This window comes from Anomaloglossus baeobatrachus, chromosome 4 (assembly GCF_048569485.1).
Source record: "Anomaloglossus baeobatrachus isolate aAnoBae1 chromosome 4, aAnoBae1.hap1, whole genome shotgun sequence".
Taxonomy (NCBI): Eukaryota; Metazoa; Chordata; class Amphibia; order Anura; family Aromobatidae; genus Anomaloglossus; species Anomaloglossus baeobatrachus.
The window spans coordinates 536,223,909-536,237,402 of record NC_134356.1 but is presented as its reverse complement, the minus strand read 5'-3'; the positions used below and the strand labels follow the sequence as shown (position 1 = coordinate 536,237,402).

At 41.5% G+C, this 13,494-nt stretch overlaps 1 protein-coding gene across 1 annotated transcript in view; it reads left to right on the top strand.

Annotated features, from left to right (window-relative positions):
- MRPS11 (mitochondrial ribosomal protein S11) overlaps positions 1 to 13,091 on the top strand; it is an 85,908-nt gene extending 72,817 nt beyond the window's left edge. The window contains exons 5-6 of the mRNA XM_075342823.1: positions 160 to 225; positions 12,659 to 13,091. Of these exons, the coding sequence (XP_075198938.1) occupies positions 160 to 225; positions 12,659 to 12,766 (174 nt within the window). The 3' untranslated portion in view covers positions 12,767 to 13,091. The remainder of the gene's footprint in view (positions 1 to 159; positions 226 to 12,658) is intronic.
- Positions 13,092 to 13,494: the final 403 nt, after the last annotated feature.

The window sequence follows — 13,494 nt, the reverse complement described above, 5'->3', positions numbered from 1 at the left end:
GGGTTTTTTTTGGGGGGGGGGGAGGGTTGTTGCTTATTGAATATGTATGTATATGTGTATATACATTTATGCATGTGTGTGTATGTATGTGTATATATAATATTAATTTAATTTTTTTTTTTTTCTTTTAAACAATCGTGCTCTATTCTTTTCTTCCAGAAAGCTGTTGATAAAGGAGTTGTCCATGTCAGAGTGGTGGTAAAAGGCATGGGACCTGGGAGAGTGGTAAGCATTATTGTGCAGATACATCGATAATACTTTGCTATTTAAAGGGATCCGATCACGAAGAACATGATGCCTGGTCTTCCAACAGAATGTTAATAGTACTGTGTTTTAACTGCAAAGAATGCTTTCAAAATTATCAGTAATATTTTGCATTTTGTTACTGGATAAAAACAAGGTGAAGGAACAAGATGGAATCTAAATCAAATCAATATTTGCTGTGACCGCCCTTTCTCTTCAAAATGGCATCACTCCTTCTAGATACACTTGCACACAGGTTTGAAATGAACTGTGGGGGAGGTTGGTTCAAACATCATGGAGAACTAACCAGAGATCTCTTGTGGATGTAGCTTGCGGAGATCCTTCTGTCTCTACAAGTAGTCCCAGAAAGACTCCATGTAGAGATCAGGGCTCCCATGGAGGCCATATTATCACTTTAAAGAGGTTGTCCACTACAAAGCATAGTGGCCACATCGATGTAAAGCTGAGACAGAAGGCTTTTTCTAAGTACCTTCTGTTGTTAATTCTGCCTGTGAGCGGCGCTATCGCTGTCCGCTCATCCCCATCATGTGAAACACCCCCCCTTCCTTCCCGGCTGCAGTGACCTCTGATGTCCGATGATGTCCCATCAACTTCCGGAAGTGGAAGTTGACCCAACATCACCAAGGTGGGACTCTGTCTTCCTGAGTACTGGGCTGTGGGTGGAGTTTCAACGCACGTCACAGCCCATCATTTTGCGCGTTCGCTACTTCACCACAGAGCACGAGCGATGCTGGGCTGTAATGTGCGGTGAGCCCAGTCACTCATGGAGACTGGGTCTCACCTTGGTGATGCTGGGTCACTTTCAAATTCCAGAAGTTGACGTAATATCACTGAACATCAGGGGTCTTTGCAGCTCGGGTCGCGTGATGGGAAGTGAGCAGACAGTTATAGCGCTGCTCACAGGCAGACTTGACAACAGAAGGGATTTAGAAAAAGGTTTTGTTGTTCTCCTTCAGGCTGAAGATATTTCTTAATGACATTGGCTATGTGTTTGCGGTCATTGTCCTGCTGCAGAATACATTTGGAGCCTGTCAGGCGACTCTCTGATAGTATTGCACGATGGATAAGTATATGTCTGTATTTCAAATCTGAAAAAATGAGCCAGGGAATAAAATGTTGGTATGCATGCCACGAATAAGAGCATGGTCACACTGGCCATTAAACAAATCAAAGCAACCATAACAATAAAATGAGCACTTACACTGTGGTAATTAAATAAGTAAAAAGCCATGACTCACATAGGGCACTTAGTAAACACGGTTTGTGATCAAAAACACCAGCAACAAGGTGTACTCAATCGGACCGGTCCTCCCTGATGTTATTGCACAATAAGTATTTTTATGTAGTTCTCCGCACTGTGGAAACCAAAAAAATGGGCTGGACCATGGACACAGTGTTTTGCCAAGGAAACTTAGTGCAGAGGATAAAGGACACAGCATGCTTACGTCCCTCCAAAATTGACAAGATGTTTGGGACATCCTCCCTGCCGAATTCCTTCAAAAACTGTACAGCATTTTTTTCCACATCTACCTAAAACTTTTGCACATGACTGCATGTGTGGGGCAAAAGAATCAGTATGACCTGTTTATTAGCTATTGAAATCCCTGTTCTAGGCATGGCATTCCTAATCCGTGATTGATATTTACTTGTGTATACATAGCAGGCTGTCCGTCACTCATCAGGACCACCCAGCAGACTGCTGAGCCCAGAATGGGCAGGGATTACAATAAGGAAAATACAACATGAATCTGTTCAGCTCCTTCCCTGATATGTGCCCATAGATTGCACAGCATTTAAAAGCTCACTGGTTCTCTTTAACGCCTTTACACACCTTGCGATACATGTATGTCACATCCAGGGTGCGCATGTACGGAGCAGGCTCATGAGCTGTGCCCGCTCTATACAGAGCAGATATGCCAGCTGTAATACATGGCCAGCATCTGCCCGTAACAGCATCAATCTGCACTATTTGTCATCACTGCAGTTTAACTATTTAAATGCTGCTGCCAGTCACCAACAGCGGCATTTTAAATGGTGCCATCACCAGTGTGTATGCTTACCGGCAGCAAACACTGGCCACTCGTAACGTACTGATCGGTTAGCATGTCAGCCATCACCTCTGTCTCTATACTCTTCCAGTGCACTAGGATGAGCTTTAATGAGACTGTGATATATACTGTATGCAATTAAAGGTTAAATTCTTCTAGTGTGACTAATCTGCACAATGAATGCTCTAGGAAAAAAAAAAAGCTTGAAAAAAAAAATGCAGAAATACATTTTTTCCACAATTTCACCCCACTTGTAAAAAATGTTTTTCCTGATTTTTTTTTTTAGTACTCGCTTGATGCAGTAAAATAAACGGTGTCATTGAAAAAAAAACAAAAAAAACATTCTGCAAGAAAACCCCTCATACTGCTATGCGGATGGAAAAATAAAACATTATGGTTCTTGTAAAAGAGTAGGAAAAACGAAAGCTCACAAAAAAATGAAAAATCAGACATTCCTGAAGTTGGTCTGCCCATTTTTACAATATTCAAAAATGTTTTACACAATGTGTCTTAAAAGAAAAATATAATAAAAGCACAAAAAATGGAAATTTAGAAAACGTGTGGGAGGTTTTGCCCATGTGGCTTTCTTTTTTCCAGACAGTCAACTGATCATAATGGTGATAATGCCTATGTCTGTATCAGGCCGGGAAGTTAATTTGACAGCTCTTTTGGGACCAAATTTGATGTCAAACCTGCACATAACCTTTCAAAGCATGTACTTTACCTCTAATTTATGTATGTCAAGTGCCTCAATTGACATTTACTGATGTGAGGAGACCTACAGTAAGGTGAAGGTCAATAGCTATTTGTGCTTACAACCATAGACTGGTAGATGTCACATCTAGGGTCAGAGAGGCATCTGCATGGTCGGAAACCACAAGGTGCCACCAACACATAAGGAGCCCGGCTATTAGCGTGTTTTAACTCTTGAGTGCTCCTCATGGATGAAAGTGCTGTTCTCCAGCACAGCGTGATTCTTTGTCAAATCAGCAGATCGGTCTAATAACAACAAAAAAAAAAAAAGAATAGCTAAAAAGCAGACTACCTATAAGTGTAGAGTTTTTAGCCTCTCATGTTTTTGTCTGTGCTAGAACCGTGTGAGATGCCCCATTTTCCAGCCTTTATTTGTAAGGCTAACCATTGTATTCCTAGTGACAGACGTAACTGATCTGCAGCCTATTTATCACAGCCTTGATTAAACTGTTCCAATACATTACCCTTGTTTCTCCCATCTAGATGCTCAGGACCTTATAGTATTCATGTGTGGACATATAACGCTGGATTGGATGTCTGATGTATACATGCATCTAGATCGTGCTGTCAGGGCACATGAACACATTGAATATTTGGCTGTGTGCGCACAGTGCGTTTTTTCTATGCAGATTTGGTGCAGATTGTGGCCCAAATCTGAATGTCTATCTTTATGCCAGTAAAGTCAATGACAATTCTGAAGTACAGTGGAACCTTGGATTAAGAGTAACTTGGTTTGAGAGCGTTTTCCAAGACAAGCAAAGATTATTACAAATGTGTAACTTGGTTTAAGAGCAATGATTTGCAAGAAGAGCAAATACTCACCGTGCACACCTCCGGTTCTGTCCTTTCACCGCGCTCTGACTCACTCTGGAAGTGCCTTTCTGTGAATTTGTACTGTATATAGTATACCATTGTACTGTATATACTATATAGCATATCTATTAATTTGCATTTGTGGATATAGCATTGTATTTTCTTTCTGCTAATCAGTGCAGCACATTGCTTATACTGTACCTATCACACCAACAATTCTATTGTAAGCGAACGTGCAGTTTAATTTGTTTCATATATTTTTTATTCTACAGTATTTTGTATAAGTGTACTGTAATTTTATATACATACAGCACATTATTTTGTATTTCAGTAATAGGTTTGTATGGATACAGTAAATATGTTTGGGTTGTGGAACGAATTGTCTGCGTTTCAATTATTTCCTATGGGAAAATTTGCTTTGATATAAGAGTAACTTGGTTTAAGAGCTCACTCCTGGAACAAATTATGCTCGTAATCCAAGGTTCCACTTTATTGTTCTTACATTTTTTTGTTTGTTTGTTTTTGCTGATTTGGTGCAGAAAATAATCTGCAGCATGTCAATTCTTGGTGTTTTTTTCCTGCTTTTTTTGTTTTAGCCCTTTCACTAATTAAAGAAAAATGCATGCGTTTTGCCAAAAGGTGCAGATTTGATGCAGAAAATTTCTGCACTAAATCTACAACGTGCGCACATAGCCTTTGGTGAGTTTTTTTTACATCAGTATTTGTAGCCAAAACCAGGAGAAGGTAAAAAATACAGAAGTGGTGACGTGTTTCTATTATACTTTCCATTTTATTTGTAGCAAAAAAACCAGGAGTGAAACAAGCAGAGGAAAAGTATAAGAGAAACACATCACCACTTCTGGATTTTTTACCTTCTCCTGGTTTTGGCTAAAAATACTGAGGGGGGAAAAAAAGAGAAGGAACTGCAACCTGTATATGTAGAGTAAAGAATAAACCTCGTTAACAAGTTACCGTACCTATAATGAAGGCATAACCTGGGTATAAGTATAGGTCTAATTGTAGAATACAGGTAGTAACTACTAGAGACAAACAACCAAAGTAGGATTTAAAACAAAAGTGACTGAAAATGCAAAAAGAAATTACCTTTATTAAAGGAAACCTGTCAGGTGCACTATGCATTCAGAACCATGAGCAGTTCTGAGTGCATATTGCTAATCCCTGCCTAACAGTCCCTGTATTTAGTAGCATAGATAAAGAGATCTTTAGAAAAAGTATTTCTAAAGATCTTTAATCTTTTGCTAATGAGCGCAGGGACTAGTCACAAGGGCGTTCGCCCGACTAGTCTGTCCTCTTAGCATGTTAGTACGCCCACAGGGGTGTACTAACATGCAAGTCAATGGAGCGTCACCGGCGGTGACGTGCATACCTGCGTTCATTGTGACCGCACTTCTGAATGCCGGGCACTTACGGTCATGTACAGTATGAAGCCTAGTGTACGTGTCATGACTACTGCACATGGCTGGAAGTGCCGGGTATTCAGAAGCACGGTCACAGCGAACACAGGTACGCACAGCACCGCTGGTGACACTGCATTGAATAGCATGTTAGTACACTCCTGTGGGCGTGCTAACATGCTAATTGGGTGGGAGATATAACACCCCTGGGACTAGTCCCCATGCTCATTAGCATAAGATAAAAGATGTTTAGAAATATTTTTTCTATAGATCTCTTTATTTATGCTAGTGTATACAGGGACGGTTTGGCAGGGATTAGCAATATACACCCAGAAGTGCTGATGACTCTAGGTGCATATTGCACCTGACAGGTTCCCTTTAATAGCAGCTTATTATTTGTAAGAAACAACACAAATACAAAAAGACCTATACAAACAACGGCGGCTGAAGGCCGTGATCGTAAACTTATTTTCTAGTTGGATCATAAAATAAATGAGGGTCACAAAACACCCAGTATAACAATGTACAGTGTACATCTCCAGACACCCGACTGACTTGGAACCGGTACATCATGACCTTGTTCAGCAATGGTTGCAAGCGCTTTATTTGCTTCATGTGTAGAAATGTTGTTTTTCAGTACCAGTAAACTCGCTGTTGTAGTGCTTGCTCTTTTATATTTCGGTGTGCGTTCAGGAGAAGATGACACGGAAGAAGAGGTTGGCTTTGGAGTCTCGGGTAAAGATTCAGAGAAAGCATCATGTGTGGGTTGCGATTGCGAAGTGCTGGCTTGAGCTTGAAATATTGATAGTCGGATTCGTTTTCTTGGATGAATTGATTCCAAAGGAGCTTGTTTGAGCGTTGAATAACCAACCTTGCCTCCAGTCTCAACTTGCCTCAGGTAGAGCTCTTTATCCTCCGAGTTTTCCCATTCTCCATTAACGTTGGTGACATCAAATAACTGAGAACGTGTTGCAGTGAATTTATCAGAAGGTTTCTTTTTGTTTTTGTCATTTAGATCAATCAGACGATTGAGTTTCTTTCTGATGAGTGCACTGGATAAAAGTGGGAAGTCTAGAGTTTCCCTCCAGAGCAATTCTATATCCATTATCATATTTTTTATTCGATCCAGTCGCCGTTTCTCGCTGTTGAACAGAAAACTGAAGTTTCCAAGAATTTGGCAGTTTGTTGGCATCCGCGTGAGATTGGAGAGCTTTTCAACATATGGAATACTTGGATTCAAAAAAATCGTTATTTTAAAATGAAAAAGAGGGGCAACTTTTTTGAATATTTTACAAATTTGATGATACTAATATCATTTGAATGCAATTGTTCCTCGAATGTAAGGGGTTTCATTTTCGTTTTGCAAAATTTTTAAAATAGTCATCACACTAATGTACACGTATACCCCACTGATGTGTGCAAGAATAAATGCACCACACTGGTATTATATATGCACTTGTAAACACAACTTTATCAGTTAGGCTGCTATCAGGTTCATGATGTCATCCATGATTTGCTCTTCTGCCCCTTGCTCTGACACCTGTTTCGCAAACATGCTTTTTCTGGGAGTGTAGGGGACGGTTGAGGAATATCAGTATTATATGACCCCAAAGGAGTTGTACCATGTATGAAACTATTAACATCATACTTGGTATGTTACCTGGCACATGATCAAAGGCTGCTGTCATCACCATCCGCAGTTTCAGTAGGGTGTGGTTGTAGCTTGTTATACTTGGTATTTTGTGAACTTATACCGTGATGCACATCCAACTATTAAATATGCTTATGACCACTGCTCCTCTTCAGCCAATGTTTTTCTTTGTGTATTTGGATGGTTTTTAACTTGACTGTAGAATAAAGATCATTTTATTTTAGTGATTTTTGCACCTGTAATAATTTTAGTTTGGTTGTTAGAGGCAGTTAATAGACTGTGGAGAGAAAAAGCAAGAAAGAAAAAGTGTCCGCTTATCAGCTCCTGTAAAAACCTTTTCTATATCTTTCTGTAAACAAGGACCAATTATATGTAATATCAGTATATGTTATAACCTATGCGTAGGAAATATGTGCTGTAAATACTGTACGTATAAATCATCCTGGCAGAGGATATAGAGGAAGTCTTTCTAATAAACGCCAGTAAAGGGGCATAAAAAGGAGCAAGAGTTTAGGGCTGTCTGCACAGGGTGCCATTAATCAGGCAGGAGCAGTGTAAATGTCAACCTCCAAGCGGTCTCTGTCTATAAGCAATCATTGTTTTAATAATATCCAATAATACCCAAAAGCCAACATTACTTTTACTAGCTGAACAGCTTTGGAGATCCTTAGGCTATGTGCGCACGTTGCGTAAATTCATGCAGTTACGCTGCGCTTTGCAGCGCAGCGTAACTGCATGCGTCCTGCGTCCCCTGCACAGTCTATGGAGATTGTGCAGGGGCCGTGCGCACGTGGCGTCTCAGAGCGCAGCGCTTCGGCTACTGCCGAAGCGCTGCGCAAAAAGAAGTGACATGTCACTTCTTTCCTGCGCTTTGCCGGCAGCTCCTGCTCTGTCTATGGCAGGAGCTGCAGGCAGAGCGCATGGAATCGGCGCTCACTACGGACATTTCTGCAGCGATCTAAAGCGCACATGTGCTCTTCAGATCGCTGCAGAAATTTCTGCAGGGCTAGTACGCAACGTGCGCACATAGCCTTACATAGGTGAGATGCTGCAATTGTATGGCACATCTAAGGGTATGTTCACACAACACATTTCTCGCATGAAAAAATCCTCAGCAGAATCCATGATCGAAAGACTGAGACTGAGCTGGGATTTCTGCCGAAGATTTGCCCTTTGACGATCTGTACTTTAGAGAGCCCCTTATCAATGAGGTTATTCCACGGGTGTCTACCAATAGCAGATTCCATATAGAAGCCATTTCTAGAAGTGACGTTGCATGTACTTTTTTTTTTTTTGCAAAGCCCATTTCAAATGCACAAAGATACACATCATATATACTACAGATCAGATTCCCTTTGAAATTAATGGGAAGTGGAATATGCATGTGTACCGCTCCAAAATCAGATCACTAAGCATGGGAAACTATGTCCTGCAGGCCTCCGAATAGGCCATGTGCGCACGTTGCTTTTCTTCTTGCGTTTTGGTTGCGTTTTAAACTGCACTGTGTCGTTGTCAAAATGCATGTGTTTTACTTCCCCAGCAAAGTCTATGATAAATCAGAAATTTCCATCCGCGCTTTGCCTTTTTTAGGCAGCGTTTTGTTTGACAAATATTTGTCAAAATCGTTGCGTAACAAATAGCAGCATGCCACTTCTTCATTGCGTTTTGGTTGCATTTTCCACCCATTGAAATGAAAGAGGTGTGTCAAAACACAACCAAAATATTTAGCTGTGCATTTGCACTGCATTTTGGTTGCAATTTGGATCGGCTCCAGTCAACAAAAGTGCAGGTCTCTCTCTTTTTGTCAGTCTCTCTCTCTCTCACACACACACACACACACACACACACACTCACTCTCTGTCTCGGTCTCTCCCCCTCTCTCCTTCATTCTCGACGATCACTGGCGTGGCACGGCTGTCGTACTGCTTCCGCTGCCTCTCCTGCTTCTGAAAGTGCCTGCCGCTCAGTAAGCTCATCTCATATTCACTGCTTCCCCCGCCCACCGGCGCCTGTGATTGGTTGCAGTCAGAAACGCCACCACGCTGAGTGACATCTGTTAGACTGCAACCAATCACAGCCGCCGGTGGGCAGGTCTATATCGTGCAGTACAATAAATAATTTTAAAAAACCTGCTTGCGGTCCCCCCCCAACTTTGCTCCCCAGCCAAGATAACGCCACACAGCTGAGGGCTGATATTCTCAGACTGGGGAGACCCACGTTATTAGGAGCCCCTCAAGCCTAAAAATATCAGCCAGCAGCCGCCCGCAATTGCCGCATCCATTAGATGCGACAGCCCTGGGACTTTAACCGGCTCATCTTGAATGCCTTGGTGCAGTGGCAATTGGGGTAATAAGGAGTTAATGGCAGCCCATAGCTGCCACTAAGTCCCAGCTTAGTGATGTCAGGTTCAATGAGACACCCCCCCGCCCCATCATTAAGCTATAAGTGAAAGTAAATAAACACGAACACCAAAAATACATTATTTGAAATAAACCACAAAAAAACACCCTCTTCACCACTTTACTAACTTCACAAACACCCCTCCAGGTCCGACGTAATCCACGCGAGGTCCCACGACGCTTCCAGCACTGTTACATCTGACACAGCGAGCGGCCATAGAGCATGACTGCTCGCTGTGAGCTCCACACAGCAATTGAAGTGAGTCGCACTATCAGCGGTGACATCACTCAGGTTATTCACAGCCACCGCTGGAGTCCTCCATTTGTGACCACAAAGCACCCGAGTGACTGAAGTGAGCCGCGCGATCAGTGGTGCCGTCACTCAGGTGATTTGCCGTCACAGGTGAGTCCTTCACCTGTGACCGCAAGTCAGGACGTGACACAGACAGAGACGCGTGATGACAATGACCTTGGGTGAACCTCTGACCTCACAGCTGCAGGCCCTGCACTAGTGCCTGCGTTGCGGCACTTATGACAGGGGTTCACCAGAGTTCATTCTCACTGTGCATCTTTGTCTGCTGTCAGTGGGCAGTCATGCTATATGCTGCTGTGACAGAACAGGGATGTAGCAGAGCTGAATCGCCGTGAGACCACACTGTCAAAAATGCATACAAAACATATTCAAAACACATGCGTTTTTGGGTGCATTTTTTTTGTCAAATGCAGTGTTTACAGTTGTCAGTCTGCCAGAGGGTGCTTTTTTTTTTTTGTCAAATGAAGAACGCAGCGTCTGGACATACCCTTACTCTTCCATGAAAAAGATAAGGATTGAAAATGGTAACAAGAAGACACATCTGCTTCATTTTTGGCAATATTATTGGGATATTGTCTGTTCAGGACATCTGAAATGACTCATTTAGAAATATTTTGTAGGAAAGGGGATCCACTTACATAAATGTACATTACTGCTGTAACTTGTCTTTGTCCTTTGATATGAGGTGCATGTATTATCCGCCATTCTGATAAATATGATGGATAAATGACCTTCAGGATTAGTTCACTGCTGGCATCAATAATGGATTCAATGGAAAATAACTGCAGAGGGGAGACGTCTTCCGTTAGAGACGTCAATGTCAGTATTGTGGTTGTGTCTCGAAAAATATATGAAAACTATCCACAATAAAGAGTTAAAGGGTCACAAATTTTTATGATCCCAGTGCTTTAGTTTTAAATGTCTTAGGGACTGATTCGTCATTTGCAGTTTTTTGTCACTTTTTTAACTTTGTGGTACTTGCTGATTCATGTGATTCGTCATTTTTTTTTTTCTGCCTTTTAACCATTTTTTATTTTTTTTCTTAAGCAAAAAGTCACACATTATTCAAATTGTAGCAAAAGATTGCTCAAAAATTATTAGTCTGTATAAAATCCTTCTAGGATGGGGGCAGGAGTACATTTGCAACAATGTTTTGAAACATTTTAAAAAGTCGTAAGTGATGAATGAAATGAAAAAATCGGGAAATGCCAAACCATGCCCGCACTGGAGAACAAAAAAAACCAAACAGGCAAAATAGACTTCAGAAAGTTAAAAATGGAAATATAAGTTTGGTGCAAATGCCCAAAATTCACATGTGCAGTAGTTGATTGGACCATTAATGTTTTGTGTCTACATCTTCTATGTATACCTCAAAGTCTGCACTCAGTGGATGGCTCCATGTTTTAGGTCTAGGACGCACAGTGAATAAAACGGTCCGAGTTGAATGCGATAAAACATCACATTCCACCTGGACCCATGTTAGGCTAATTTGACACATCAGTTTTTTCCATCAGGCACAATCCGGAAAAAAACGGGTAAAACAGATCCAGCACCGGATCCGTTTTATCCCCATTGATTTGTATTAGCGCCGGATTGTGCCTGATGGCCTTGCGTTGCATCCAACTTTTGCCGGATCCGTCATAATTGCCTAAAGCGGCGGCCGGAGAGAACGTATCTTGTAACGTTTTTTGTCCGGCAAAAAAAACCGCATCGCGCCGGATCCGGCGCAATACAGCGTGTTTTACAATGGAAGCCTATGGACGCCGGATCCGGCGCAATGCGGTAAAAAACGGATGCTGCCGCCGGATCCGTTTTTGTAAACTTAGCATGCTACAATGTATTGAAAAAAACGGATCCAGCAGAAAAACGGACGAAAAGGATGCAAAAATGGATGCGCCGGATCCGTTTTTTGACGGATCAGGTATATTGGAACCGTGAAAAAAAAGGATCAGGCACATCAGTTTTTGCATATTCTGCGCCGGATCTGTTGCATCAGGCACACGCCGGATTGTGCCTGATGCCAAAAACTGATGTGTGAAATTAGCCTTACTTTATCAGGCCGGTCCCATCTGCGATTATTTTCTCAGCCCTAATCGTACCAAGAAAACAGTCGCAGGGTGCTGCGGGTGGAATCCGATCCATTTTCACTCGCACGCATACGTGTCTATGGGTACGAGTGAAACATTGCATTGCTCTCGGATGTCACCGGAGTGCAGTGCTATAATCATATCAGCTGGCAATAGAGGAGATAGGGAAGTTAATTCCTCTCCTCCACAGCACCTGCCTTCTCCTCCGCAGCTGTGATCCAATCGCAGGATCGGATCCCAGTGGCATGACACTCGGCTTAGACTCGCAGCAGAGTGGGAGCCGAGAGTCGCATCTGCACTCGCATTGGTTGCCATTGGTGTGGCCCCAGCCTTATATAGAGGCTCAGGCAGACAGAACTGACCTTTGATATAATTGCTATTTTTTAGTTGTGGGTTTTTTTTCGTGATGTGTAACATATAGTCTTGATTTAAAATGTTTTCCCAGTTACAATTGTTATTTTTAGACTTGTATATTAACTGTTTAGTGTAAAATTATAAAAAAAAATTGTAATAATCACCGTCCTAATTTCCAAGCTCCCGATGCCGATTGTTCTGTTTTCTCTCCCCTCTGTTTACCAGTCTGGACCATGCTGACGTTTATCCACTGTAACCAATCACTGCTTGTAGTTTTGATGTGACATTACCATTGTGGACAGTGATTGGCTGCAGCGGTCACATGTTGTGTCAACACAACATCATCGCTAGAGCAAGGTGAATAGACATTGGCAGAGCACCGGAGAAAGGGGACAGGTGATTGGTTAGATGAGTAGTGCTACTTCTATTATATCTGCTGTCTGTAAAATAAATTAGGGTTACACATATAATAAACTATTCTACACAACTAGCCATAGAAAAGTTGTGAGATGAATGGGGTTTTTTTATATTTATTTATTATTTTTTTTTTTTATTTCACAGCATGCCATCAAAGGGTTAACCATGGGAGGACTGGAAGTGATATCCATTACAGACAACACCCCCATCCCTCACAATGGGTGCCGTCCACGCAAAGCGCGACGATTGTAAACAAGATCGCGGTGGGGGAGATGAATACTACCCTGCGGTATTTCCTACAGAACGTTCCATAAGGAAGAATCAGCACTTCACCCCATAGGGTTCCTCCTGGCTAATCGCACACTGTTGTGCCATGATATCATCATCCTTCGTGAAAAACAGATTATTTTTTTTATTTTTTGCTTGATGTATGTACAGATGGCTTTTTGTAGCACCTTAACGAAATAGTTAACATGGACACGGGGCTGAGATTTTCGTGAAGGTGTTTTTTTTCCTTTTTTTCTCTTCTTGCTTTTAAGATGGCTATAATAAAATGTCAGGAAAATGTTTGAGCTCACCTTTTGTGTAGCCCGAGCCTCGTGCATTTCTTCTTTTCTTCTGTGTCCTTGAAAATTACATGAGAATTTGTATTCTCTTCAAAAATTACAAGTAATAAAAATCACCACATAGAAAATTGCTTTTACAAACAATAGGTTATTCCCTGGCAACATACTGCAGAAAAGCCATTGTAAACTGGAACCACAAAAAAAAAAAGCTTCAGCATTCAAAAAAAAAAAATATCTTTAGAGTGAATTTAGAATTGACATTTTTTTACAAATTTGCATAGCTTTTTCTAACATTGTGCAGCCTGATTGTTCTTTTTCCACACTACTACCTAGCTGTAGAAAAATAGCCGTAATTTTATTCTGAAATATGCTCCTATTTTGCGTGGTTTTTACAGTACATGGACATAAGGGTTT